The sequence below is a fragment of the Oryctolagus cuniculus genome, chromosome 16 (assembly GCF_964237555.1).
Source record: "Oryctolagus cuniculus chromosome 16, mOryCun1.1, whole genome shotgun sequence".
Taxonomy (NCBI): Eukaryota; Metazoa; Chordata; class Mammalia; order Lagomorpha; family Leporidae; genus Oryctolagus; species Oryctolagus cuniculus.
In genome coordinates, this window is record NC_091447.1 from 29,238,406 (window position 1) to 29,265,982 (window position 27,577).

General features: G+C 43.1%; 1 protein-coding gene across 2 annotated transcripts in view; it reads left to right on the forward strand.

Annotated features, from left to right (window-relative positions):
- The window catches only part of POU6F2 (POU class 6 homeobox 2), a 498,475-nt gene that overhangs the window by 201,064 nt on the left and 269,834 nt on the right, over positions 1 to 27,577 (forward strand). For both annotated transcript variants that reach the window (XM_051852905.2, XM_051852903.2), the window contains exons 3-4: positions 12,452 to 12,543; positions 16,848 to 17,076. In XM_051852905.2, the coding sequence (XP_051708865.2) occupies positions 12,452 to 12,543; positions 16,848 to 17,076 (321 nt within the window). The remainder of the gene's footprint in view (positions 1 to 12,451; positions 12,544 to 16,847; positions 17,077 to 27,577) is intronic.

Genomic DNA, 27,577 nt, shown 5'->3' on the forward strand with positions numbered 1-27,577 from the left:
CTCTCACCAGGTTCCGTGGGGGAGAGAAGTGGCCCTGCATTGTCCCAGGGATCCAGCATGTTCCCCTTGAATATATCCTTTCTCTACACTCTCACTCTCCCCCTGCCCCTGACTTTTGTAGGATAGGATTTAAGAGTCTATTGCAAATGTCTGATAAAAGTTAGGAATTTAGGTGCATGTATGCTTGAAAACTACCCAAGTTAGTAAGAGGGAAGGAGGGAGTGGGAGAAGAAAGCAGGGAGTGAGAAGCTAGAGCTTCTCACACTTGGCAAAGGGCATGAATCACAGTGGGAGTCTGTGACAGTGAACGTGGCGATGCAGAGGACTGCAACGTGGGTGGGCTGGAATCTAGGGTCTGCCTGGAGCCAGGTCCCAGGTGATGCCCCTGCTGTGGACCCAGGATCACGCCTTGATTACAGGGACCCTAAACTAAGAATGCCACTGTTGTTTAGCCCATTGTTAACATTATCTTAAGCCCATTATTAACATTATCTTAAAGACCTGGGGATGCGAGCTCTTAGGAATTTGGCCAAGTCTCCCTGAGAAGGAAAACCTGGAGCACAGGAAACGTGTGTGACTGGTAGGGCCTGGCCCACCCTGCACCTTCCTCCCATTATCAGCCATTTCTCCTTCCTGGTCATTCACTTTCAAGACTGGGGACCTGGAGTGCTCTGGAGCCAGGTTCAGTGGGTGCAGAAGAGAACTCCTATAAACAAAACTGCAGTCATGGTGTTGTTGATGATTGCAGTCTGTCTCCCTGAGTTATTTGCGTTGGGTGCTCGCCTAAGGTAGTATAGTTTTGGAGTCGAATGGAATTGGGTTCATGACTCACTAAGATCATAGATGAGTTATTTAACCCATCTAAATCTTTGTCTCCACACCTGGAAAATGGGAATGGTCATTCTGATAACACAGGGCTTCTGTGAAGATTAATTGAAAAAAATTACATTTAAAATCCTGAGCTTAGTGGTCAGCACATAGTAACTACTAATAAATGCCAGTGATTCTAAAATATTTCAGCAATAAAGTAGCTTAGTGATAAAGATGCAGGCGTTCCAAAAATCAGAAAGCCTAGATTACAGTCAGCTTTCTTTCTTTTTTTTTTTTTAATTTTTTTTGACAGGCAGAGTGGACAGTGAGAGAGAGAGACAGAGAGAAAGGTCTTCCTTTGCCGTTGGTTCACCCTCCAATGGCGCGCTGCAGCCGGCGCACCACGCTGATCAGATGGCAGGAGCCAGGTACTTTTCCTGGTCTCCCATGGGGTGCAGGGCCCAAGGACTTGGGCCATCCTCCACTGCACTCCCGGGCCTCAGCAGAGAGCTGGCCTGGAAGAGGGGCAACCGGGACAGAATCCGGCGCCCCGACTGAGACTAGAACCCGGTGTGCCAGCGCTGCAAGGTGCAGGATTAGCCTAGTGAACCATGGCGCCAGCCGTCAGCTTTCTTTCACTCTCTCACTGTGCATAATTGACAATGCCTGCATCTCTATAGAATTTAGTTTCCTATAGAAATGGATATAATAATCATAAATACCTAATATGATTATTAGAGTTGATTAAAGAATATGCACAAAGTAACATGACTTAGCACATGAAAATTTGTGTCCATAAATGAAATCATGTTCTCCATAAAAAATGATTTAGGGAAAAGAGGAATTATTTATTCAAAAGAAGAACCATTTTGGAAGTATTTGGTCAGACATTTCCTGTGCCTGGAGGAATAACAGGAGTGAGCACGCTGGGATTGCTGTGTTGACAAGAAACTCCCAAATGCTCTGTGGCACACCAGTGTCCACCTGCAACAAGCCAGTCTCTGGTCAAAGGGAAAGTGGAAAGAGAACGGTACAGTGCGATGAGATCTTCATCAGACTGAATTTCTTCCTTGGCATTGGGGGAAAGTAAGCAAATGCATGCAGTTTTTAAAAATAGTTTTACTTGGCAAAATTAAATGCTGATACCCTTATTCTAGTCACCTAGCAATGAACATTCTCCTTTAACTTGGCTGCTCTGTGAAATCTCAAGGTCTGGGGAAGTCACTGGTCTGTGATCACACAGTTGCCTGCCCTTTGCATCACAAATGCAGCCCCTGCAGGTGGAGACCCCCACATTTTCCGTGCTGGAGGTCTCTGAGATCTTGTGCTCTGTGCACCATCAGAAGCAGCTGAACCCACAGGCCATCATTTTCAATTGAAGTGGTGATTTATTCTGCAGTAGCTCATGGTTAAATCATATTCTGAATGTCACATTCGTAGCCTCTTTGCCCCTGAAGGGCTGTGCAGAGCTCAGACCTCTGGAAGGCATCTAGGGTCTTGAAGGAGGAGAGGACAATGATAGATCACTGTGGTTTCCATGGTCTGAGAGCTTCTCTCTGAGCCAGGAGTTCGGGCTCCTGTCACCATGGTGTAGCCGACTCTGTCTGACCCCGTCTCCTCTTCAGGCCTGGGTCTTCATGTGGGGCTACCCAGCAGAGAGTCTCAATGGACTGAAAACTGTTAAAAATCTCAGGGGCAGATGTTTGGCCCAGCAGTTAAGACATGGGTTGGAAGCCTGTGTCCCATGTCAAAGCACCTGAGTTTTCATCCTGGCTCCAGGCTCCATCCTGATCCCAGCTTCCTGCTAATGTGCACCCTGGGAAGTACCAGCTGATGGCTCAAGTACTTGGGTCTGTGCCACCCATGTGGGAGATGTGGGTTTGCTCCTGGCTTTGACCCTGAGCCCAGCATCTGGGGAGTGAACCAGTGGATGAGGGCGCACTCTTGTGTTCTTTCTCTCTCTTCCTCCCTCCCTCTCTCCCCCACCTTACATAAAATTAAAAATAATAAAAGAAATAAAAGCCATGAGGAGACTTAAGATAGGGTAGCCCTTGGGTAGTAGGGCTTCCAATAGAGCCTTGTCGGTATTAGGAAAGAACCCAGAATGTGGTTGGAAATGAGCTTGAGGATGGGATGTTGCAAAGAACTACAGCTTCCTCTGTCCATGGCAGTTGAACTGCAGTGCTGTAACACAGGTGTTAGGGAAGTAAAAGTGGCCAAGTTTCCCTCCCTTCAGCTTCACCTCCCCACCCCCAAAACTCTCTTTTCACCTAAACTCCAAGAGTTTCCAAGATTACTTAAAAGCTCTGATCGCTCTCCAGACACATTTGAAGTTAGTTCTCTGTAATTCTTGCCAGTTTATTACGGGGAGGTAACCTGGCAATCATGAGGAAGTTGCGGCCCTTTGGGTTCACCCATCTGCAGTGGATTGGGATGGTGACCCCGAGGAAAAGGCGAATGCCCTCCCAGCCCCAGCGCAGGGGTCTGCATTGTGTTTGCACTCAGACCTACAAATTACAGGGCTGGTCCTGGCACAGGGTTGAGCAAGGATGAGAGGTGAAACATGAGAGGTGGCTTCATAATTGGAAGTAAAATCACCGGAGCCATGACATCCATGGGGCACCAGAGTCCCACTGGTCAGAGAGGACAAGCCTGATTCAGGGATAGGGTGTGATGTTGAGGGTGCGCCTCAACAGCAATGACCTTGTCAGAGGAGGTGTTCATTTCCAGGGAGAAGTGTGTTCAAAGGGGCAAAACTTAGATTAAAAAGCACTTGAAAAGTCAGGCAAACCCAGTTACAGGTAGCCTGGCAAATGAATACCAGTTAAGACGCTGCATCCCATATCAGTGCCTGGGATAAATACCTGGCCCTGGCTCCTGACTCCACCTTCTGCTAATACGGACCCTGCAGGCAATGGTGTGGGCTCGAGTAACTGGATTCCTGTCACCCACCTGGGAGGCCTGAATTGAGTTCCTGGCTCCCAGATTCAGCCCAGGCCAGACACCTGGGGTTACTGCAGACATTTGGGGGGCGAACCAGCATATGGGAGCATTCCCTCTGTGTCTCTGTCTCTCAAATAAATACATTTTTGAGCTGAAGAAAAATCAGACAAACTGTTTTCAGATGGCTTAAAGTCTGTGTCTGGGGACATCCACGTTGCCTGTCAAAGTGCCTGGGTTCGAGTCCCAGCTCCATTTCCAAACCTAGCTTCCGGCTGGTGCACACTCCAGGGGGCACTAGTTGATGGATCAGGTGGTTAGTCTCTGCCACCCACAGGAGAGACCTGGATTGGCTTCTGGCTGAGCCCAGCTCCAGCTGTTGCAGCTATTTGGGAGAATGAAGCAATAGATGGGTAATTACTCTCAGTCTGCCTGTCTCTCTCTCTCCTCTCTGTCTTTCAAATAAAAATAAAATTAAAAATCTGTGTCCAAGTGATTCCAGCTCACTTTGAGACATAGCTTCGTCCTGTTAAGAATGCCAGCTTGCTACATGACACACACATACTCACATGCATGTGGACATACATACGTCCGAATGCACAGAGCTGGCCTGCAGGAGGTGCAAAGGTAGGCCAGAAAGAGCACCCTGAAAGGAGTTACCCTCCTGAAGAGACTGCAGGATTTGAAGTGCAACCCCTACCCCAGAGCTCTCTCTCTGCCAACAGTCTGGTGTGGATTTTGTCACAGTGTGTTTGACAACTCTCTTTTTTTTTTCACCAGTCTTTGAGAGGAAGCACTTAGAGAAATCAGGACCTTTATTGGCCTGGATGTCCCAGGAGTCCAGCTCTGTTTTATTACATGGATGTGAAAACATGTGACCAAAAAATGGTTGGAGGAAGAAGGGAGGGTGATTTAGTAAATTTTGAGAAAAATGCTTTAAAGCCTTCTGTGGCACACGTAGGCCTGCTCTGCCTTTGGAACTAAAGCGCTCATTGAAGGATTTTGTTAGATATTACAAAATCATCTTCAGATGTTCAAATAAGGAATTTGTAGGATTTCTTTCTGTGTGTCAGCTGAATGGTCCAAATCCTCCTGTGACTACTTGTGTATGTATGCACCCTTAAAATAAAGGTCAGCATTCAGAACCACTGGGAACTTAGATCTCTCACTCAGAAGAAGCAGGCGTGCCCGGCTAGGAGAACCAAGAAGTCCATCTTTCGCTTTATTGTCATCAGCATCCTCTGTTCTGCAGGTCTCTGTGGGTGAAATTACAAGTACCTGATGCCATCATTTACAAAAACACATAAACCCTCATGTGAGTGAATGAATGTGTAATTTTCAAGTGTGGCTTCTAGAATCAGCCTTATTATTTTAGAGTCTTGAATTCCACCGGAGGTCTGTAGAGTGTGCTGTATATAAATGCATGTGTGGCCAGTATCATAAAGAAATCCTGACTGGTAATAAAAAGTGGCAAACAGTGGCAGTGGCTCTGAATAGATTTTTATAGACACCTACACTCCCTCCTTGGCATTTAGTAATCTTGAAGAAATTGAAAGAAAGGGAAGTTTAATTTAGAGGGGACTTCTGCCCTGCTTAGCTGGGGTTCACATGCCCAACATGAAATAATAATGCATTCAGCTGTCCGTCTTCTGATAAGTAACCTTTGCATCACCTCACTCGCTGGTGCAAACTGCAAACAGTGGGTAAGAAAAGCATGACGACCAGAAAAAGCTGAGGGGTCTCTGTGACCTTCACGTGATTATGTTTGTGTTAATGCACGGAGGACAGAATTCCAAACTCCCATGTCCTGAGGAGCCCAGCCATTAAAAATGCATTGGTTGTTGCCAAGGGAATCTTAGGCACTGTGTTTTGGAGGGATGGTCTGCCCGTGGGAGAAAGTGGAACTGGTTTGGGCTGAACAATTCATATTTGCAATTCCACTTCCTTCTCTGTCTGCCGTGGCTATCATATCCTCTGCAAAGGTAGTGGGGTAAGTCCCCAGCAAGGACTACACCTTCCCAAGATCAAAGAATAAACTCCAAAAAGGAAGCAAAATTCAAAACTCTCTACTAGAGTCTATATCTGTCGAGAAGCTAAGGGATGCTAAGCCTGGTTTACTTTAGTTAATGAAAATTCATTATAATCAAAGTTTTCAAAAAGGGTGGAACTGAAGGGCATCATGTTAAGTGAAATGAACCAGACAAAGAAGGCACACATCACATGTTCTCTCTCATATGTGGAGGCTAAAAATAAACATATAAATCTGTCCATCTGAACACAGAATGGTGATTCCTAGAGGCTAAGAAAGGAGTGTGGGCATAGAACATAAAGGGGGTTTGGATAATGGGTACCCAATCAGAATTAGATCAAAGAAATAAGCTTCAAGCATTATACATCTTAGTGGGGAGACTATGGTTCATGATAACCTAGTATTGTATGAGCAAATAGAAGGAGCGCCAAGCCTGCAATCATAAAGCTATATGATAGCAGGAGGACCGCTGGTTAACCTGTGTTGATCACTACCCGTCGTATACATGTGTTGAAATACCACACTGTAGCCCACAAATATGTGCAATTATTGTTAGCAAAATTTAAGAAGGATTTGCAAAGCAAAAACAAATTTGCTGTGAGGAACATGATGACAGGAATTAGTAACGGTTATTCAGGAACTCAGCTTGAGCTGGGTGGGGAAGTGGCATTTGGGAGACTTCACTGTTACCTTTAACTCTGAGATCACTCCTTCCCTCCAGAGTGCAGAGATCCACTCTCTGTGGGCTTCGGGTGTTAGATCACCCCTGGAAAGACGGTGTTGATGGAACCAATGTCCCGTGGTCACAGAGGCATTTTGATGATCAAAATAAGTTTTGATCAAGTGTGCCATTCAAACTCCTGATTAGTTTGAATGCCTTTTGCCACTTCGGACCCATCTTGTTTCTAACAAATTGAAATTAGGCTTCCTTATATTTGCAGAGAATTAACTGGTATCATATAGCTTTTAAATTCTATGTTATGATTGCTTTAAAATCAGCTTTTACATTCCTTGAACTTCCTAGGAACAAATCTTGGTTATGAAATAGGTATATCTGAGAAGTTCTTCCCTTTGGTAAAAGGGTCATGGATTACAATGGAAGAATGTTCCAGGTGAGGAGACCTGGAGGGCCACGGAAGTGATGCTGATGGATGGCCCCTGCCTGCCTGGGCGGCATCGAAGCCTCTGGTCTCAAACATGGGGGTGTCGTGCAGCACCTAAACATGTTTGCTGTCAGTACTCACACAAGGCATGTGAACCTCTGGTCAAGCTCCACCAACGTTGGTCAGGCCTAAGGAAGACCACTGGGCTAAGCCATGGTCTGCGTGAGACTCGGAAGCTTCTCGGCGCCACTGTTTTTCTGTATTTCCTGATTAGGCTACCATGGACTAAAGGAAGCACCATGCAGTCGGGTTCAAGCTACAGTGAATAGATAATACTTAGAAAAACAAAATCTGTACTGAACACGTACAGTTTTTATCCTGGCATTATTCCCTAACCACTAAGTTGTAACAACCATTTACCTGGCATTTTCACTATGTTAGGCACTGTAAGTTATCTAGAGATTTACTTAAAGTAAATGGGAAGATATGAATAGATTGTATGTAAATACCATATCATTTTATAGAAGGAGTGTGAGCGTCTGGGCATTTTGGTATCTGTTGTGCATCTTGGAACCAATTTCCCACTGATACTGAGAGAAGATACCCTAAAACATTGTTGGTAGGAATGTAAACTAGTACAGCCACTTTGGAAGACAGTGTAGAGATTCCTCAAAAATCTAAAATTAGAGAACCACATGACCCAGCCATTCTACTCCTGGGAATTTACCCAAAAGAAATGAAATCAGCATATGAAAGAGTTATCTGTACCTCCATGTTTATAGCAGCCCAACTCACAATAGCAAACATATGGAATCAACCCAGATGTCCACCAACTGATGACTAGATAAAGAAATCATGGTATATATACATGATGGACTACTACACAGCCATGAAAAGGAATGAAATAAGCCAGTCCCCGAAAGACAAATATGTTTTCCCTGACTTGTGGTAACTAATATATAGGGTACAAAAATGTAATGTATGTGAGCAAAATTGACCTTTTGAGATTTGATTATTATTTATAGCCTTTGTCTATACTCAAGGAATAGTGGTTTTTCTGCTTACTCCTTCTTGAATTCTTTATTTAGTGGAGCGTTAAACTTGTAATTATAAATAAAATTCAGAGTATGTCATTGTAAAATCAGAAAAATAGAGGGGGGGGATGTTGAAGGAGGGCAAAGTGGGTAGTATCTTAGAACTGATGTATGTTGCAAAGGGGCAAATATCTGGGGAAAACACCTGTCGGTTTAGGTATCTTGTACTTTGGCTTAATCATAAGGCTAGCTAGGGGCTAGTGTTGTGATGCAGCAGATTAAGCTGTGCCTGTTACACCAGCACCCCACGAGTGCTGGTTCAGGTCCCAACTGTTCCACTTCTGATCCAGCTCCCTGCTATTGTGCTTGGGAAGACAGTGGAAGATGGCTCAAATGCCTGGGCCCTGCTACCCGTGTGGAAGCCTAGGAAGGAGCTATAGGCTCCTGGCTTTGGCCGGGCCCAGCTCTGGCTATTGCAGCCATTTGTGGAGTGAACCAGTGGATGGAAGATTCCTTTCTCTGTCTCTCCCTCTCTGTGTCATTCTGCCTTTCAGATAAATGGATAAATGAATCTTTAAAAAAAAAAAAAACTTGTAAGTTGGCTAATTATGTCAGGATCAATGCACAATTGAAGGTGATTGTGTTCAGTCCGTTGTCACTTCTGCCTGACTCCTGTCTTCATGGAATATGAACTAAACCTCTATCTGTAGCCACAAACGCCCCAGTGCTGAACCTGGGTGAGGGCAGTCCTGGAGCAGATGTGGGGGCCTCTGTGACACCTGCCCTGGGTTGATTTGTTGGTCTCCTCAGAGGGTTTCAGTGGTGGCTTCTCCTGTGGTCAGGTCACTGGGAGGCTGGGTCCAATCTGTCCTTTCTTTCACTCTGATTAGCTTCATTCTGAAGAACTTGCCCCAGCCTTCCACAGACATGGGTCAGCGTGAGAAGACCAGTTTCTCCGTGTGAGACTGATTGAACCTGGTAGTATGGGTGCTGATCTTGGTAGAAAAATCACTCTCCTTCTCATGTCAAACATGGAGGGCATGGGAACCCACAGCCACTCCCGCCTGACACATACTGGGTTTTTTCAGTTGGGGACCCATTGGCATCACTGGGGTAGCCAGCTAAGAGGGGTCTGATCTGTAGCTTAGTGGGAGATCCTGCCTGCTCCGGGTGACTCAGAGCTCCTGGGCAGCTGGTTGAAGTTTTGTTTATAGTGGTGCTGCCCACTCACCCGACACCCCCCACCCCAGCCCTATAAAGCACTCCACCAGGAGGCCCGACTTTGGGTGCACAGCACATGTTTAGGGTGAGTGTACAGTGGCCACCATAACTGGGGTACAAGGGACTGAGGACTGCACCCCAAGGGCCAGGGATATGAATTGATTTGGTTTGAGGCAGGCAAAAATTATGGTCAAATTAAATATTAATAGATTAAACACAAATTAAATCTTAAGTAATAGTAAGAAAAAGAAATAGCACTTATAGGGCAAGAATGTACTGTTTCAAGACGTGCCTGTGTATATATTCGCTCATTGAATCCCCACAGCAGCAGCCCTGTGAGGGAGGTACTATTACCGTCCCTGACTTTTACAAGAGGAAGCTAATGTGGAAAGAAGTTGGAAAACAAGTCTAGGTCCGTGCATTTAGTTAAGTGGTAGAAATTAACACGGAAGCATCCCTGCTGCTTACCTTCATAGCAAAATGCTTTTAATATCTAAATTGCAATTGAGGGGGAATTTGCCAAGAAGCTAATCATTCTAAGACATTTTCAGTGTTTATGTTAAATAACAGGAGAGTCAAGTGGATGCCTAGATCGCTCTTAAAGGAATTATCCCACTGCCGAACTATAAGGCAATCCACTGTTTTATTGAGTGCATATTCGAAAACTGAATGAAATGCCTGCACAGCCCCTGACCCATGGGCTCATGGCTTCTCTCTATTAAACTCAGGCCACTGGCTTCCCAACAGGACACAGGGTGTTGCTAGAATCCCTTTGTCTGCAGGAATGGTGTGTGTTTCCCAGGCTCCTGGTCGGAAGGAACCCACCCAACATATTCAAGTTTGTGTTTCGATGTTTGTAGCCGTGGAAATACAATCTACCCTCAAATTCTCTGCTAGCGCATGGCTAAGTGTTGCTTCAAATCTCTCTGCAGCCTTTAGCCGATGTCATTTATTCATTCTGACTGCTGGATTCCCCTTCTGGCTCTGAGAAGGCCCCTGATACGGGAGCCGCCTTCCGACCAGACAGATTAGTTTATGGTCCTACAAGGTTAAGCGTGATACATGTGTTTGGGGGAGATGGAGATGCGCATTAAGAAGAAACATTACTTTCTGATCCAGGCAGGAGAGCATACATAATCTCCTCCAGAGCCTGTGAAAGACTTCATTTTACACATGAAATTGTGTGGAATTGCCCCAGACTGCCTGGAACACGGCTTTTCAGAATAACTAGCCTCAGAACAAGCTGCTGAGCACCAGTTAGGGCCTCGAAGCAACAGGGAATAAACGTAAGCAAATGTAATCTGGGTACAGTTACGGGGAACACACACGCTATCTTGTTGACACAGGGCCTGCGTGGGACCAGACCTAAGCCTGCAGTGACACGCGTGAGGACCAGTGGCAAAACATGGGCCTGGCACACGCCAAAGAACCGGGAGACAGAGGGGCCTTGGGTGGATGGAAATCTTTTAATAGTCAGCTTTTTACATCGATTCCAAGGACTTTTCTGTCTTTCTGTGTGTTGTAAAATTCTCTTTTCACCATTGACTGGAAAGCGCCATGTCTGGTAACCAAATTATTGGAGAATTTGGCTAATCTGAATATTTGACCAAAATCATCATTTTGGGGATCTAGTGAGTGTTGCAAATCCATAAAGCTCGGGTGAGAATTTTAAGACAAAATAGGAACCAGATACGTATGCTCAGAGACTGTAAGATGTGAGCTGCAGAAGGCGCCTCCCAGTTTAAAATGCCCTGCTTTTCAAGCATAATAAGTAAATCACATATAAAAAATTTAGAAGAAAGGTCTTCTGCACATTACAGGGAAATTGTTGGCATCTTCTGAAGGGTCATCTTAGCCTTGTTATTAAATGACAGCAATCATTAAAATGCCAAACATATTTTGACAGAATTCACTTTATAAAATGTCAGCAAGTCTGTGTTTTTATTAGTTTGTTCCAAATCAATTTAGAAATTTCAATAGAATGCTTGTAAGTATTCCCCAAGCAATGTCCATTCCTGACTTTGTGTGCAAAAAAATATTACAAATTAATCAGATTTTCAGATTTCTGCATAATAGCTTTGCACGTTTATTGCTTAATCCTATTATAAAATGCTGTTATGATTGACACATTGCTGTGGAGATAGAAGTCAATTGAATAATATGTAGCAGTCAATTTTATTTGTAGCTTAATGTGCTGAAGTGTTTTTTCCACATTTCCATTATTTATAAGTCTGTCCCTTTGGAGAATAAATAGAAGAATTTGTTTTAAATGAGCCAATAATACCTTCTTTAAAATTTATAAGTGTGACAGAATCATATCTTTTTTTTTTCTTGGTCGTTCATTGCATGCCAGTAAACGGGATTTGAATTGTCTTCCACTTGCTATTCATAGGACAAACATCAGGCAAGAGGATCTTGTTAAGGTTCACTTGGAATTGGATTTCAACCACCCCATTAGAAAACTCCAAGAAAACAAAAGCTACCAAGTAGAAACCCTCAAAAATCGCTGCTCCCTTAGTATATTGGTTTGTTTATTTGTGTGTTTATTGTTTCTGCCACTATTTTTCTGGTGTGGCTTGTCCTGAGACAAAGCACATAGCATGCATAGACTCTCGTGTTAGAAGGGTTTGCAAGAGGCACTGTGATGGTGGAATCTCTGTTTTCAAGCTTTGCCCAATGGGCAAGGTAGTAACTTGGGTTCTGTGCTTAGCATAGTGGGGCTCCCTGGAGTTAGGGTGGGATTCTTACTGCTTCAGTCAGCATCCAGGAAACTTGCTAAAGGAGATCCATGTTCTTTTTGGGCTGGTGCAAGGTTATGTTAAAACTGGTTTTGTTTTTAGGAACGCACATTCCTGAGGTCCGGTGTCTGCAGCATGAACGTAGAAGGGCAGGAAGTGTGAAAGGGTTGGGGAAACAGTATTGGGCGATCATACGGACGGACTTGGTCATATCTAAAATCACGTGCTGTTTGGCTTTGGGGAATTAGATTAGCTGTTGTTTCCCAAGCATAAAGAATGCAGTTTCCTGCACATTGGCTGTGCCGGTGAATGCCACGCACATGGCTGTGTAAAGCAAGCCCATTGGCACAATGGATGATAACGTTACTTTGCTGTGCTAGGCTTCTACCTCCTAATGACTTTGGCTATCCCGAATGTCCCTTAGCGTCACTGATGCAGGTGCTAAATGATTTGAGCTCTGAAACAATTGATAAGTCACTCTCGTCATATCATCTATGCCTCATTATTCTGTGATGTCAGGTGAGCAATCCCCAGGCAGATCTTCCATGAACGGAGTCTTTCTCTTTTGAATTCCAGGGGCCAGAGGAAGCACGGCGCTCTCAGAGCCAGGCACGCCCGACCAACACCAGGCCAGTCAGACCCATCCCCCATTTCCAGTTGGGCCACAGGTCAGTACGTCTCAACTGCTTTCCGTTAGGCAACGCTGAGGGTGATTTAACCAGATAAATAACCAGATAAATAATAATGAGTTAAATCCAATTAACTCCAACAGAGCAAAGATGGTGATAAATTTTTGTATGGGAAACTGTATGAGTACATTATTTATTAAACATCATCAAGAAAATATGTGTCTGCAAATTCCTTTCTCTTCCTAAAGGAAACACTGGTTTTAATCATTTGGAAAAATATGTATATTGGTAAAGTACCACAACTGTGCTGTTGGTTACCATGCAGTTTTCTAGAAAGTAAAACTTTAATGACTGGAGTGTGAAGAAAATTAAGTTATTTCAACCTTACTATAGCCATTTTTGAAATACAAGATGTGATTTAATATAAAAAAGTTAATGCAATTTTAATGCAAGTTCAGCTTATTGGGTTTGACAATACTGTACATCACACATAGCTCTTGCATTAATAAAGAAATACATTCATTATTTTTTAAAGTCCAATATTTGTTTTTTGCAGCCTGGTGTGGGTTATATGGAGATGTAGAACACAATTATAAAAGCCTGGGATTTTGTGTGTGTTTTTAACCTCTATTGTTTACAGTGAAATTTTGGGGCTTCATCCTGCTTTTATGGAAGAGAAACCGATGCTTGGGCCTTTCTTTCCCTACTGGTACCATTGTTCTCGGAAGTCAGTTGCTTTCAGCACAAGTTGAGAGCGTGGGATGCTCTTGACGCTCTTGGTCCAGTTGCCACCAAGTGTCCCTGTGGGCTTAGATTCCGTCGTCTCTCTGGGAGCACAGATAACTCCGTGCTGTGCACACGAAACCTGGGAGGCCATCTGAGGAATTACAGAAGCCTCAACAGGGGCTTCCTAAGCATCTCAGGAGCAGGCTTCTATGTGTCGTCCCCCTTCTAGGTTGACTCTTATCACATCCTGCCTGTGTGTGTGCACACCTGTGGCTATGAACAGACCAAGGGCAACACACTCAAATGCCTCCAGGTGAGGTAAGTGATGTCACAGAACAGGGTAGTGAGGGACAGTGGCACTGTGACAAACTGGGGGGGGGGCATGCCCTGCTCTGAGCCTGCAAATCCAATTTGTGAAGTGCTACTGGCCAAAAACTCCCCGTGTGTGACCTTTTATATGATCTGAGGAGCACCCATTTGCCTTCCAACTTACCATGCTCTTACCATGGGCCGTGATAGCACACTAGGACACCACTGGGAACTGAGGGCATGCTTATAATTTTGTACTTAGTCCCAGAGTATGTTTACATTGCTCTTCAGAGTAACTTTGTATTTTTTTTAAAGGGAAGCCCTGCTATTCCATGTGAGATGTACAAGTACATTAGGAGCTAGAGTAAGTGGTCCAAAATTAGGCTGTGCAGAGCCTTTGAGTCTTTTAATGGCCTGGAGGGGACTTTGTAGGGATGGCCAAAGAGTGGGCTCAGCCCTCTCCACCCCTCCCTACTTTCTGCAGAGGAAGCATTCTCTTCTCTCATCTGTTCTTTGATGGAGAAGGGCTAAAACATGGATTCCGGGGCAGCCTGCCTGGACTTAAACTTGAACAGCACACCCACCTCCACACATTCTCTACTTGGGACTTTGAACAACTCATTAACCTCTCTGCACCTCATTGGTAGGCTGACTGCGGCATCAGAATCATGCCTGCCTGTTAGATGCTGGATTTTGTACCATGCCTATACTTGATTACCTTTTCCTTTAGAGAATCATGACAACTTTTTGGCTCTTTTTAAAAAATATTATTAATATGAAAAGAAGAGATTTCATGTATTTCATAGGTGTGGTTCTAAGAAGATAACCATACTTCCTTCCCTCCATCCCCCTTCTTCCTCCCTTTCTTTTTTTTCTCTTTGATTTTTGTAAAGACATAATTTTTTTTTTTTGACAGGCAGAGTGGACAGTGAGAGAGAGACAGAGAGAAAGGTCTTCCTTTGCCGTTGGTTCACCCTCCAATGGCCGCCGCGGCCGGCGCGCTGCGGCCGGCGCACCGCGCTGATCCAGTGGCAGGAGCCAGGAGCCAGGAGCCAGGAGCCAGGTGCTTTTCCTGGTCTCCCATGGGGTTCAGGACCCAAGCACCTGGGCCATCCTCCACTGCACTCCCTGGCCACAGCAGAGAGCTGGCCTGGAAGAGGGGCAACCGGGACAGAATCCGGCACCCCAACTGGGACTAGAACCCCGTGTGCCGGCGCCACTAGGTGGAGGATTAGCCTAGTGAGCCATGGCGCCGGCCCATAAAGACATAATTTCAATCCACTCTATCCACAGGCTTAATTCACCACTACCCATAATATTCAATTATGTTGTAAATATTCAACCATAATATTCAACAAATAAGAAGTAGGAAAAAAGTCAAAATCTCCCAGATAAGAGCTTTGTATTGGTTCCTCTAGAAGAAAGCTTGATGTGGGGTTTTGCTCCACACTGCTCCTGGAAGGGTGGGGCGAGCGGTGGGGTGCAGGGCAAGCCCGGGATAGAGCAGTCTAGGATCAAATGTGTCTCATCATCTTGACTCTGCCAGGGCAGGAATCTGCCTACATCTGTCTGCCAAGGAGGACACACCATGCCCTCAGACAAGTCTACTGCTGCTGTTCCATGTCTAATAATGGCTTTTGGATCAGCTGAGGACATAATCATTGATTTTTGTAATATTTCAATTGGGCAAAGAATGTTACAGTAATAAAAGAATTTTCAAAAAGAATTTAAACTAGAATTAAATATTTTTATCTGTAAAATTCCATTTCTTTAAAGATTTCATTTACTTATTTGAAACAGAAAAAGGAGAGAGAGCGAGAGCAAGAGCAAGAGCGAGAGCGAGAGAGAGAGAGAGAGAGAGAGAATCTCCCATCTTTTTCAAATGGTTACAACGGCCAGGCCTAAGCCTGAAACTCCATCCAGGTCTCTCACTTGATTGGCAATGGCCCAAGCACTCAGGCCATCTTCCACTGCTTTCCCAGGCACATTAGCAGGGATCTGGCTGAGAAGTGCAGCAGCCAAGACTTGAAACTGGTGCTCACATGGGACGCTGGCATCACAGGCAATGACTTACCCACTGTGCCATAACTGTAGCTCCTACAATCCATTTTGGATCTTGTTTTTACACATTTATAATTTTACTATCTTAATAATAACCATTCATATTTCATTAGCGATCACCCATTTTTAAAATGTATGTTCTGTTTTTATAAAGAGGTGTCATAATAATCCATTTTAATGCCAATGCAATATCTCATCAAGTTTAATATTGTAACAAACCATTTTTCAACACTGATGTATTTTTAACTGCAACACATTTTCATGCATTTATCACTTTTCCTTTTGGATTATATCTTCACACTATGTCCTAGAAGCATGTTCTGAGTCAATAAGGAATGACTATTTTTGCAGCTCATGATATGTATTTCCAAGCTGCTTCCCGAAAGGATTATGCCAGTGTGCTTGTCCCCTAGCCATAGAGCTGCATAATGGCACACTGTAGACTTTTTCTAGCATTGAGTTGATCTTTTACATTTTTTTTTAATTTTATAACTGAAAATATTATTTCATCACTTTTTTAAAAACCAAAATTTCACTGATCCCAATGAATTCTTTCTGGAAAAACACAGAGTACATTAGATGAGAGTCTCAAATACAGCAGGGTAGGATCAAGTGAAAGTTTCTTGAAAAAATAATATACAAGTGCAAGTTGTTACTTCTAAAGGTACTTAATGGGACCAGTATTGTGGTTAAGCCACCTGTTTTGATGCCAGCATCCCATATTGCAGAGCCAGTTTGAGTCTCGCTGCTCTGCTCCCAATGCAGCTCCTTGGGAATAATATGGGTAGGAAGACAGTAGAGAGTGGCCCAAGTTCTCAGGCCTCTGCCAACCACGTGGGAGACCTGGCTTCAGCTCATCTCAGCCCTGGCCATTGCAGCCATCTGGGGAGTGAAACAGCAAGAGGGAATACATTTCTCTCTCTCTCTCTCTCTCTATATATATATATACACACACACATATATGTATAATCTTTCTCTATCTCATCTCTATCTGTCACTCTGCCTTTTAAATAAATAAATAAATCTTAATAAAGATATTTAACTCCTCAAGGAATGACTATACCAAACAAAATTTTCCAAAGAAATAAAACATGGTTTCACAAACATTCCTTTTCTCCAGTCTTTTTTTCAGGGAGAGAGCACGATGCTTTGCTACTTCTTCTGGAGCATTCAGGCCCCGCTTAAGTGGCAGGAAAGCATTTAAAAGTCCACTGGAAAGTGAGCTCCGTGTATCTGTTTCATTGCAGCCACTTCTGACCGCGCAGCAGTTAGCCTCTGCGGTCGCGGGCGTGATGCCGGGAGGACCCCCAGCCCTCAACCAGCCTATCCTCATCCCCTTCAACATGGCGGGACAGCTAGGCGGTCAGCAGGGACTGGTCCTCACACTACCCACAGCGAATCTCACCAACATCCAAGGGCTGGTAGCCGCAGCTGCAGCTGGAGGCATCATGACTCTGCCATTGCAGAACCTACAAGGTAAGCAGGTGTCCATGTGCTCTGGCCACTGCTCCTCGCAGTAGACCAGAAAAGTGCCCTGAGTGCTTCCACTGCAGAAGACAGGGCTGGGTTTTGTGTAAGAAGCAAAGCTTCTCGTTGTCAGTGAATCCTGAGCTTCCTCAAGCCATCAACGTCCTCAATTCTGGTTTCTTAACATCGATATCAAAACCTTTCAGGCTGTCTGATAACAGTTATGAGCAATCGCTGCACAACACTGAAAACCTTGAGTGTTACGTCAGTGGGATCTCATTTGAAGGTCTGAGTTACAGTCTCACAAGTTCTGCAGTTGAGCCTTGCAAAGAAAGGTTAGGACCGACTTGGTACTCGGACAAATACTGCTACTTGTTTGTGTGTGAAGGGGCTGGAATATTTCAAATGCAAGACATTATTTGGAATAATCAATTTAATGTAATCATTTACATTTCACTTACTAAGGGTATTTGGTTATAATTATTAAGCACTGTATATTTGATCTTCTCTTTTGTCATGAAAAAGAGATTTGTATGTCAAAACTTTATTCCAGGGGCCTAAACCAGAATTGGCTGTAGTTTTACTCAAGAAGGGGAGTTCTGTTGAGGTTCTGGGGGCTTTGGCTTTTCTTTAAAAGATTTGGTAACCACGACTGATATATTGATTTTCAAAAGTCTCAGGGGCAGAATTATTATGGAGAAAAATGGCGTGAATATGCATAGGGTGCCTGTTAAATAGAAAATAGACTTACTTTGAATTAAGTCAAAGGATGTTTGTTTTCACTATTTAGAAAAATGTTAACAATTTTTTTCCAGAGTAAGAGTTTCACTGGGTAAGTTATCAGACAAATAACTTAAAATATTTTATTTGTTGATCAAATGTCAGGACTGCAGGTAATGTATTAAATTCATTAGCACATCAGTCCAAAGAGTAAGAAACAGAACAATAGTGGTTAATCCTTGACCTGAACTTTTTATGGGCTGTGTTCTATCTCACCCATTGTTGCCACTTCTTGACTTTCATTTTAATGTTTAAAACAAAGTCTCTCTTTTATACCATTAAATTGTGCCAAGAAACCTGCTGTTCATAAATCATGCATGCCCAGGATACGCTAATGCACAAACTTTGCTTGTTTCAAATTTGAAACTGCCTGGAAAGCCAGGAACTCAAGATTAAGCAAATAAAACAGGAATACACAAGGTGAAAGCAGAAGCAACAAAGTGTAGGGAGAAGCTTTTTAATGTAGGTAGATGATGAAATCTTAATGAAGAAATGGGCATTATCAAAATGCAGCCTTCCATTTGGAACATTTGTGCTTATGGGAATATTGAATATTATAAATAAACATAAGCTCACTGGGCTCCTAGGCCATGCATTAATCCTGCTTGTTTAAAGTGGGTGCCAAAGTCAGAGTCATAGCAACTGGCCTGTTATATTTTGATTAGGATTTGGTATTTTTAGATCACAGAAGCTGTTTTTCTAAAGAGTTCAAAGTGAATGACTGGTCAAATACGGACTTGGTCCATCGCTATTGTAGGTGTTGCTGTTGTTGTTTTTAAGTATCAAAGTTAAGTCTAGTTTATAGTTTGGAATTTGTTTCTTTTGGCATTTTGTTTCAGAAAATCCATCCCCCAAGTTTTATGACCTGGTTCAGTGGGGACAACAAAAGTGCTAGCACTCTACCTCTTGGTGTGTCTGCCATAATTTCTGTATCATTGTAATCTTCAGAAGTGTTTTGGTGTAGACATTCAAGCTTCTGTCTACGGTATAAGCACAAGCAGTATTTCCCCCTTTGTCTCATCTTTGAGATTTCGGTGAGGTTTGCAGGGAGATGACAAAATTATTAAAATAAAACACATCCCAATTGCAAATCAACTAATTTCAGGAAGAGTTTCCTAATTCATCTGAGCATGAAGCCCCTCCCTCAACACCTTCTTCTTTAAATATCTTTGTAAGTCAATCCTAGTTCCTATGTCACTGTCAGGATTCAGGATTCTGGCCTTTCATATCTTCCCACCTGATTCCTTCATCACCCAGACCTCACTAGTCTGAGAAAAGAGACTGACCATCTGGGTTTTCTGGAGACTGGTAAATTCCCTGAGAACTTAGAACTGTCAGTGTTAAAGCAGGAAAGTCCCGGATACACTAGAATGAGTTGGTTGCTCTATGAGAAGTCCACAGGAAATGATGATGGGAATCAGAAGTCTCCAATCTCTAAAGCATCCACAGCCAGTCACCCCCAGCTGAAGGACACCACCACCTTGTGATCAATGCACCCCAGCCAACCCAAGGTGACCTACAGCCACCTAGACAATTGCCATTCGCATGTATGACTTGCATAGCTCCTCAAGCTATCTCGTAGAGTTATATTGGGACTCAGGATGGAATGTGGGTGATTGAGAAGCTAAAAAGTCATCTACAGGGATCATAGCTTTCAGAATGAGCCAGTCCTAGCTGTGCTCCTTTCTCATCCCCTCTCAAGGGTAGCAGTTTTGTAAATGGGCTGTGTATTCCTCAGGAGGAATCACTACATGCATTTATATATTGACCATTCCTGCAGAAGGCTGTTCTTCACCGTTCTCCAGCCATTGCTGTATGGAAATACAGTTAGCTCAGTCCAAGTCTTTTCAAAATCTTAAAATGACTAGTAATGCTCATTTACAATAGACACTCCACCTCTCAGTGACTTTAAAAACCAAATGTGATTGGTCAGAGAGAGGGGGGAGGATTTAGGTGTCACACCCCTTGTCCAATGTAGGGCCTGATTGGTCAGTATTAAGGGGGAGCATTTACACACCTAGTCCAATATAAAACCCATTCCCATGATGCCTGGAGTTCTAGAAAGGTTCCTTTTTCCTCAGAGTGAACCCTTAAACTTTTATTCATGAAACAACTCAGCCAACTGAAACTGTCTCTGTGTTCCCGTCTTCCTACCCAGCCCACCAGCCTGTCAGTTCTTGTAGCTCTAAAGCTGCAAATGTTCTAAAAGGTGAAAGAAAGTGGCTGATATCAGTTCCTTAATGGTTTGGAATTCCGGGAGTTTTCAAATATTTCCATGTTACTAAAATGAGAGGTTCATCATTTACATGCCCTACCAAGTCACATGGAAGAGTTCTCAGGGCCTTGGAGGCCATGGTACACACGTATGTTTTAATGAGCATTCATTCATGGCACTAAGCTACACTGAGAGCGGCAGTGGGGGTCATGGCACAGTCTCGTCCTCAGAATGTGGTTCTCACATTGCTGCCCACTGAAGAGAACGTGTATTTTTCAAAGAGCTCTGGAGACACTTATGCACAGTAAAATTGAAGACATGCTGGTCTAGGGTGCCTTTCCAAATTTCATTTTCCGACTCCACCTGCCTCAGTATGTTTGGGCTTCTATAACAAAAATGCCATAAACCAGCTGATTTATAAACAACTGACTTGCCTTCTTACAGTGCTGATGCCTGCGAAGTTCAAAATCAAGGTGCTGGGAGATTCAGTCATGAATATTTTTCATGTGTATTCAGTCAAGCATATTTTTTTCACAATATGCATTTCCATGAACTTTTTGAAGATCCCCTTATACATATGGATTTAGAAATTTTTTGAGCCAAAGCAAGCTTATCTTTTAATTCTGATTTTCTGTGAATTTTTTGAAGTACCATGTATTGTAAGATTCTAGGAACAGCTGTATTCATTCCGATCTATGAGGTTTGGGCCTTAATGCACCCAGCAAACCTCAGGCTGCAGGCAGGTATCTAACCTCCACTCCCCCAATGACTGGTGATCAATATCTCTTGTATTTTTCTGCTGTCCTCAGGACATTTTTCTGCTGCATTGGTTGGCTTCTGGCTAACCCATACTCAGGCTCCACTTGGTCTCCTGTGAGTACATGCTTCTTTCTAACCAGCCACCTCTCAGGAACTCTCCAGTGCCATAATCCTCTTCATCATGTTTATATTCCTCCTTATCTCTGTATCTATCTGAAATTCGGGTTATCCAGGAGAAAATGTGCTTATTGGGTTGAGACTTTTTACCCTCTTAGAGCACTGTCAGGCTGGGGGTTGACTGCCCCACACGGAAGTGTCCATTCCTGTCCAATCCACTGTAATGTGGCAGGAAGAGGGGCATCCAGAATTACGTGGAACGTGGCCAACACACTTAGAAAACCCACTAGAGCTCCTCTGAGCTGATGGGGTGGTGAGGAGGGAAGTCTGGATCTCAGCCTGTGCACTGGGAACTATTTATCAGGAGTGCATCCTATGGGCAGGGACTGAGAATGAGCCAAACTTTGAGGATGACAATGGTGGGGTTTAGGTTCTGACTATTTTAAGGGAAGTAATTGGAGTTTCTGAATGGGACACAAGTCTAGCAACAATCCATCCAGGGCTTTCAGGTAAGACCTAGAATTGAGCTGCTGCTCAACATCCTGTGTCTCTATGTAAACCAGGCGAGGTTTTGTGCCTTCTCTTACCTTGCCTCTGCCCTTCCAGTTACTTTCTATGATCTCCTCCTCCTAGCCCATCCATTCCTGTGTCCTCTGTGCCAGGCTCACAGGGCTATGGGTCCAGGTGTCCATAAGCAAGGTCCCACCTGGAAAATAAGTCTAACGATGACTACAAACACCAAAGAAAAAAATTACCAAGGTTGCTCTGTCCCATACTTCATAAACTCCTTGAAAAGTCAGTGTCTTCCATTTAACTTCTTGTGGAACAGAGAGAGCTGTACTAAAGATATAATATGCTATGGTTCTAGGGTGGTGACAGAGGTGATGATGGGGTGTGGCAAAATGAAGCTTCTTTGTAGAATTCATTTAAATGTGTAAGAGCCTTTGCCTTTTTTAAAACAAGCAGAAAAAGTAAATACACACAGCCTGGATGTGAGTGACAACAAGCAACAAAGGGTGAATGAGGCAGCAGAGATGAGTGTACTTCTAGGACAGATAAGTCAGGTTAGTGACTGGATCTCCTAGCATAGGCCAGAATGACCTACTAATCAGTGTAGGCAACATAAATGGAGAATATAAATGTGCTACACAAGAGATTTATATCGAAGTGTGAACATTCCAGTTAAGTCAAGGATAACATTTAAATTAATGACCAAAAATACATTAGAGAGTGCCGCTTAACCTGAACACGGAAAAGCAATTAGGTTCAAGACAAGTTAAAAAAAAATTAAGGCCAAGGATGGTTTTCTTGCTCTTAGCTCTGGCTGGAAACCTGCCCCTTTTTTCTGTTACTCCCAAAATTAAAGTCTATATATGATAAAATATGTGAAAACAGTTTTGGGGTTAGCAATTTCATGTGCAAATTATATTAATTTCCTTCCTGTTTGTGGTGTTATTTTCCCTGAAATGGCATCTATATACAAGAAAATGCATGGACTTTGAGTGCTCAGCTCAATGAGTTTTGATGGTTGTATACCGTGATGCAGCCTCCATCCATGGCAATCAATACATAAAATATTTACTTGTCCCCCAAAGATTCCCTTATGTCCTTTTGCAGTCAATCCCTCTCTCTAACCAAGAACCTCATTTCTGCTTTCTGCTGGCATCAATTAGTTTTGTCTATTCTAGAACTTCATACAAGTGAATTTACATAGTATATATTCCTCTGTGTCTTGCATTTCTCACTTGACCTAATGGTTTTGGGATTCATACCTGTTGTTGAATATATCAGCATTTCCTTTCTTTTAATCACCAAGGAATGTTCCATCATGAAACTACACCACAGTTTGTTTATCCATTGCCCACCTGTGTCCTGGTAGGTAGTCATCATGGAGGTGTTCTCCACTGGGGCTATGAGAATTTCCTCAACGGTCTGGCTAAGGAGGTACCTTTGGCCCCTGTTCTCCTTGGCCCTTTGCTATGCCCCTGGGAGATTTTTCCTTGGCACAGTTGGTGGAGAAGCTGAGGAATAAACCTCTCTTTGAGGAGTCTCTCAGTCCATGTATGGCTTATAGAAGCTTAAAGGCAAAAGGTTGTTTCAAGTTTCCAACAGTTACAGATGTTGGCTTCTTTGTGAAGATAGTTCTTTCAGAAAATAGATTGCTTCTGATCTTTTTGCTTCCAGTGGGTTCCATAAGCCAAAGGTGTTTTCTGAGACATACACCTTGAGTCTAATTAATTTTGCTTTCTCACCATTCCCTTCATTCCTGTTTTTCAATTAGTCTTGGTGCAAAGCACTCAAGCCTCCTTGGCGCTTTGTGAATGTGTTCCTACCTCAGGGCCCTTGCACAGACTGTGCCCTCTACCTGAAGCACTCTGACCCTAGAAAACATCCGTTTCCTGTCCTAATCTCCCATGCTCAGAAAACCAGTCCCCCTTCTCTGCTTTTTTATTTCCTTTTCTTATAACTTATTACCCTCTATAACATCTTTTTCTCTTTGAGTCTTTTTCTTTCTTCTTTTTGATAGTGTCAAGTCCTGCCTGATGTAGCCGTCTAAGGCAGTGGCAGCAGCATGGCGATGCCGGCCCCTGGTGCTATTGGAAGAGAATCTCTGTGTGTAATAGACTTACAGTGTGTGTTACTGCTGTCTAACTCTGCCTTAGGATGGAAGCTCCGTGACAGTTCGGTTCAATGATGTTGCCCCAGTACCAAGGACAGTGCCTGGTTTGCTTGAGATCAGTGTGTGAGGAAAGGAAGGAAGGGAGGGAGGGAAGGAGAGAGGGAGGGCAGACTTTCATGGATGTTAGCCAAATGAAGAGAAATAGAGAACGTTCCATGTAGGGAAGACATGAGGATAATGGAATTTGCCAGGCTCTATGAACAGTTCTGACAGATGTTAAAGTCAAAATTGGAGAGATGACATGATAGCAAGAAATAAGACTGTGGGTTCAGGAAGGAGGGAATGTTGGAGCATGGTGTATGCCTCTCTCAGTATATGAAAGAGTAGCCACCACACAGCCTGATATATTAGAGATAAGCATACTTAAAAATAATGCAATTGTACTATGATATTTTCATGGAAACATGTTTGCATTTACTTAGTTATGCCGGGGTAATTTCGAGGATTTGAAGTAGCTTGCAATATAAGAAGCACAACAGACCAAGAGCTTTTTATTAGTCAAAGAAGAAAACTAGGGTAAGATTTGGAACCAGAAAACAAGTCAAAACTATATGTCAAGTTAAATAGTTTTAATTATCAGATTACAAAAAGAACCATACACGGTTTGAGAAGGAACAGATTTCTTTTTTTTTTTTTTTTGCTATCTTGAAGTTTATTCATTTATCAACTACTTATTAAAGTCTCATAGCATACTAGGCTGTAATCTAGATTTGAGATACAATAAACAAACCAGACAATGCTTTCAGACACACATCTGCTAATAGAGGTTAAGGAAAGTAGAGGTGTTGAAGGGTGAGGGGAAGGGGACATGATGTGTTCTCCCCAGAGCCATCCATCATGATAGCTGCACTGCACAGAAACCCAAAGGATGCAAGGGACTAAGCTGTACAATATCTGGGGAATAATGTCTCGGGGAGCAGTCCTAAGTGCTAAAATTGGCTAATCACGCAGATTCTAAATGCAGGGATCCTCAACAACCTGATGGACTGATGACTGTATCATTTAGCTCTCCCTGGGTTATACTACCACAGCTAACAAGCACAAATTTCTGGCTTCCTCTAACAATAGAGGCGTAGTTGCTTATTTCATGCTACATGTTAGCTGCAGCTGGCCAGTGACTCTGCTGCACATCTGTGGAATTCTAGGCTCCAGGATGAACAAGCAACCCCTGACTGGAGCACAGCTCTCTCATTGCAAAGGGAACAGGGAAGGGCAGGATCATAAGGGGCTCAGAATAATACACATCATTTTCATGGCATCCATGTGGCAAGTCACCTGGCCCTGCTGCCGGTGGCTGAGGGATGAAGATGAGAAATTCTAAAGAGAAGGCAGGAGGAGCACATGCTTTCTTCTCATTAAAGCCAAAGGTCATATCCAAAACCTCGTCACTAGCATTGCCAAAGTTAGATCTGTGTGTCTGTGGACCTCCTTCCCACCTTGTATTAAGAAGTACATTTCAGTGCAAAATGTATTAATTCCCAAATTAAAAACATTGCAACTCCAAAGCAGTTCTATGCATTCACTGTGTATGAGCAATATTTAATATTGATTAAATTGCCTTTAACTCTGCTTTGTATTGGTTGAGGACTCTATTGTTGATGGGGCATGAGTGGGTGAGGGCAGAAATAGGTTCCAAACACTCTGGCAACATTCTTGAAGAAGCAAACAGCTAGGTGGCCACGTGCTCGATGTTTCCTTGTGATTTATGTTTGTGCTATTCTAGTGACAACCACACTCAAAGTTGCATCCCCAGGGACCTTATGAACATGAGAGTGGAGACCTAATACCACACACAGGAAAAGGCAAAGCAGTGCCTGCCGCAGGAGTGAGAAGAAAGGACTCTGGTTCTTGGTATGCAGTGATACATGATTTGCTGTCACCAAGTCCAATATTAAAAATATGTAGTGCATAAATTCATATTGGCAGGGTGATTCTGAAGAGCCCAACATGTCACAACATACAATAATCCCAAATCCACCAGAAAGAAGTTATGAAAAGTAGTTGCAATGTGTCTTACTTTGGCAGTTTTCAAACCTCTGCATCTCCAAGGCTTCAGACTTTTTATTTAAAATACTTGGAGAGCTTGTTCTGCAGTACATTATCCTTGAAGCAGGTGTCACTGAGGCACTGGGGCAGGGATTAAACTGGAAGCACATGAATGAGGAGGGTGACTAGTATACTGCGTATTTAAGAGATACTGTCAACGGAATAAAGCATTGTCAACGGATAATGGTTTCCAGCTGCCACATAAATGTCAAAGCAAAGCCAAAGCATTTATTTTCAAAGCAAAAGGCAGGAAGGTAATGTGATCCCCAGTTTGCACATAATAAGGCTGTAAATCCATCAGGGCTTTGGATTGCATCTAGTAATGTGTCTACACCAGGATGTGCAAAGTAGATTAGATTCTAAGGTAGACATCAGAGTTGGCAAAAGAGAGTTGTTCTTTTCCAAGATGGCAGCCACTAGACTGGCACTGATGCCTGCACAGACAAGGGGAAGAGTGCACTTGAAGTGCTTCTCAGTCCCACCCTGTCACCAAGGATGAAAAGGGAACTTGGATTATTTTCTCATCCTTCCTCTGGAGCCAAAAGAAAGAGATTGTCTGCATTTGAGAGAGTTGCTGGTCCCTAATTCCTATATGCCCACTGTGTAGAGAAAGGAGACCTAATGTTCTCAGGAAAATCTCTTATGTGTGTAATTCTTGCAGGACAGATTCCCAAAAACAAGTCACGGCTATTATTTTTTTTGCTTCCTCTAGAGAGAAACTAAACTAACCTTCATCTCCTCCCAGAAACTGGGCCCAACGATTGGCTGATCCGTTTCACAAACACTAAGCATCTGCTAGTTGCCAGGCACAGTGGTAATCCTCGCAGTCCAGTTAGAAAGTAACCATAGTAATCCAGGGAGAAAAGGTCCTGATGGCAGGAAGGCAGAGCTGAGGACTGATTTAAGTGGCTTTGATAAGGCTTGCTGATGGTTTAAATATAAAGATAAGAGCAAAGGAAGGGCAGATCATTCATTCATTTCAACATGATTTGTATCCAGTGGATTAAATGGACATACCAGTCATCAGTTGGAAATGCTTGCATCTGGAACAAAGAATGGGATTTGTGCTGGTGCTTCTGCACATATAGCACCGTGGCTGAAGTCAGAGACGGAAGAGTTCTGAAGGAGAAGAGGTTAGGGAAGGAATCAGACAATTACCACCTTAGGAGAGGAAGAGGCAGGCAGAGCAGACACTAGGGAATCATTGCAACATGTCTGATCACTTTGCACCTGGTTTTGCTGAAATGCCTCTAATTCTCTGTTTGGATTCTTTTGCATGGACACAGTTTACCATTCATATTGGAGCTTTTGATTATTGCTTCCCCTTATATAGCTAGAGCGCAACAGAGGAACCAAATATATATATATATATATATATATATATATATATCCATCAGTTCGCTTTTTAATCTTCTAAGGACATGCCAAGTTTCCATGTATAAAGCTATTTTAAGAGCTTGTACATAAAAGCTTCAACAGTGTTTGCTCTTTTGCTGAAAAGTAACTCAATTGATTTAAACCCATTATTTAAAAAATGTAGTTGTAGCCTTTGAATCTAAAAATGAAAATATTTGAGTCCTTTTTCTCCTTGTTTTTTTTTTTTTTTCTTTTTAAGACCCTTTGGGTCATGCCTGCCATAGTCAGTAGGACAATGGAAGTAATGCCATTCTATTTGGCAATGGTGCTATAGAGAAAGCTATCTGTGCTTTGTAAAAGCTTTAGCTTAAATAATATCGTAATAATACAGTTTTACTTTTTTTGAAATGATTTACCTTGGGAAAGTTGTTTTTTCTCAAAAGTCCAGAGCTACAGAGAGAGAGGGAGAGACAGAGAGAGGGAGAGGTCTTCCATATGATGGTTCACTCCCAGATGACTACAATGGCTGGGGCTGAGCCAGGACAAAGCCAGGAGCT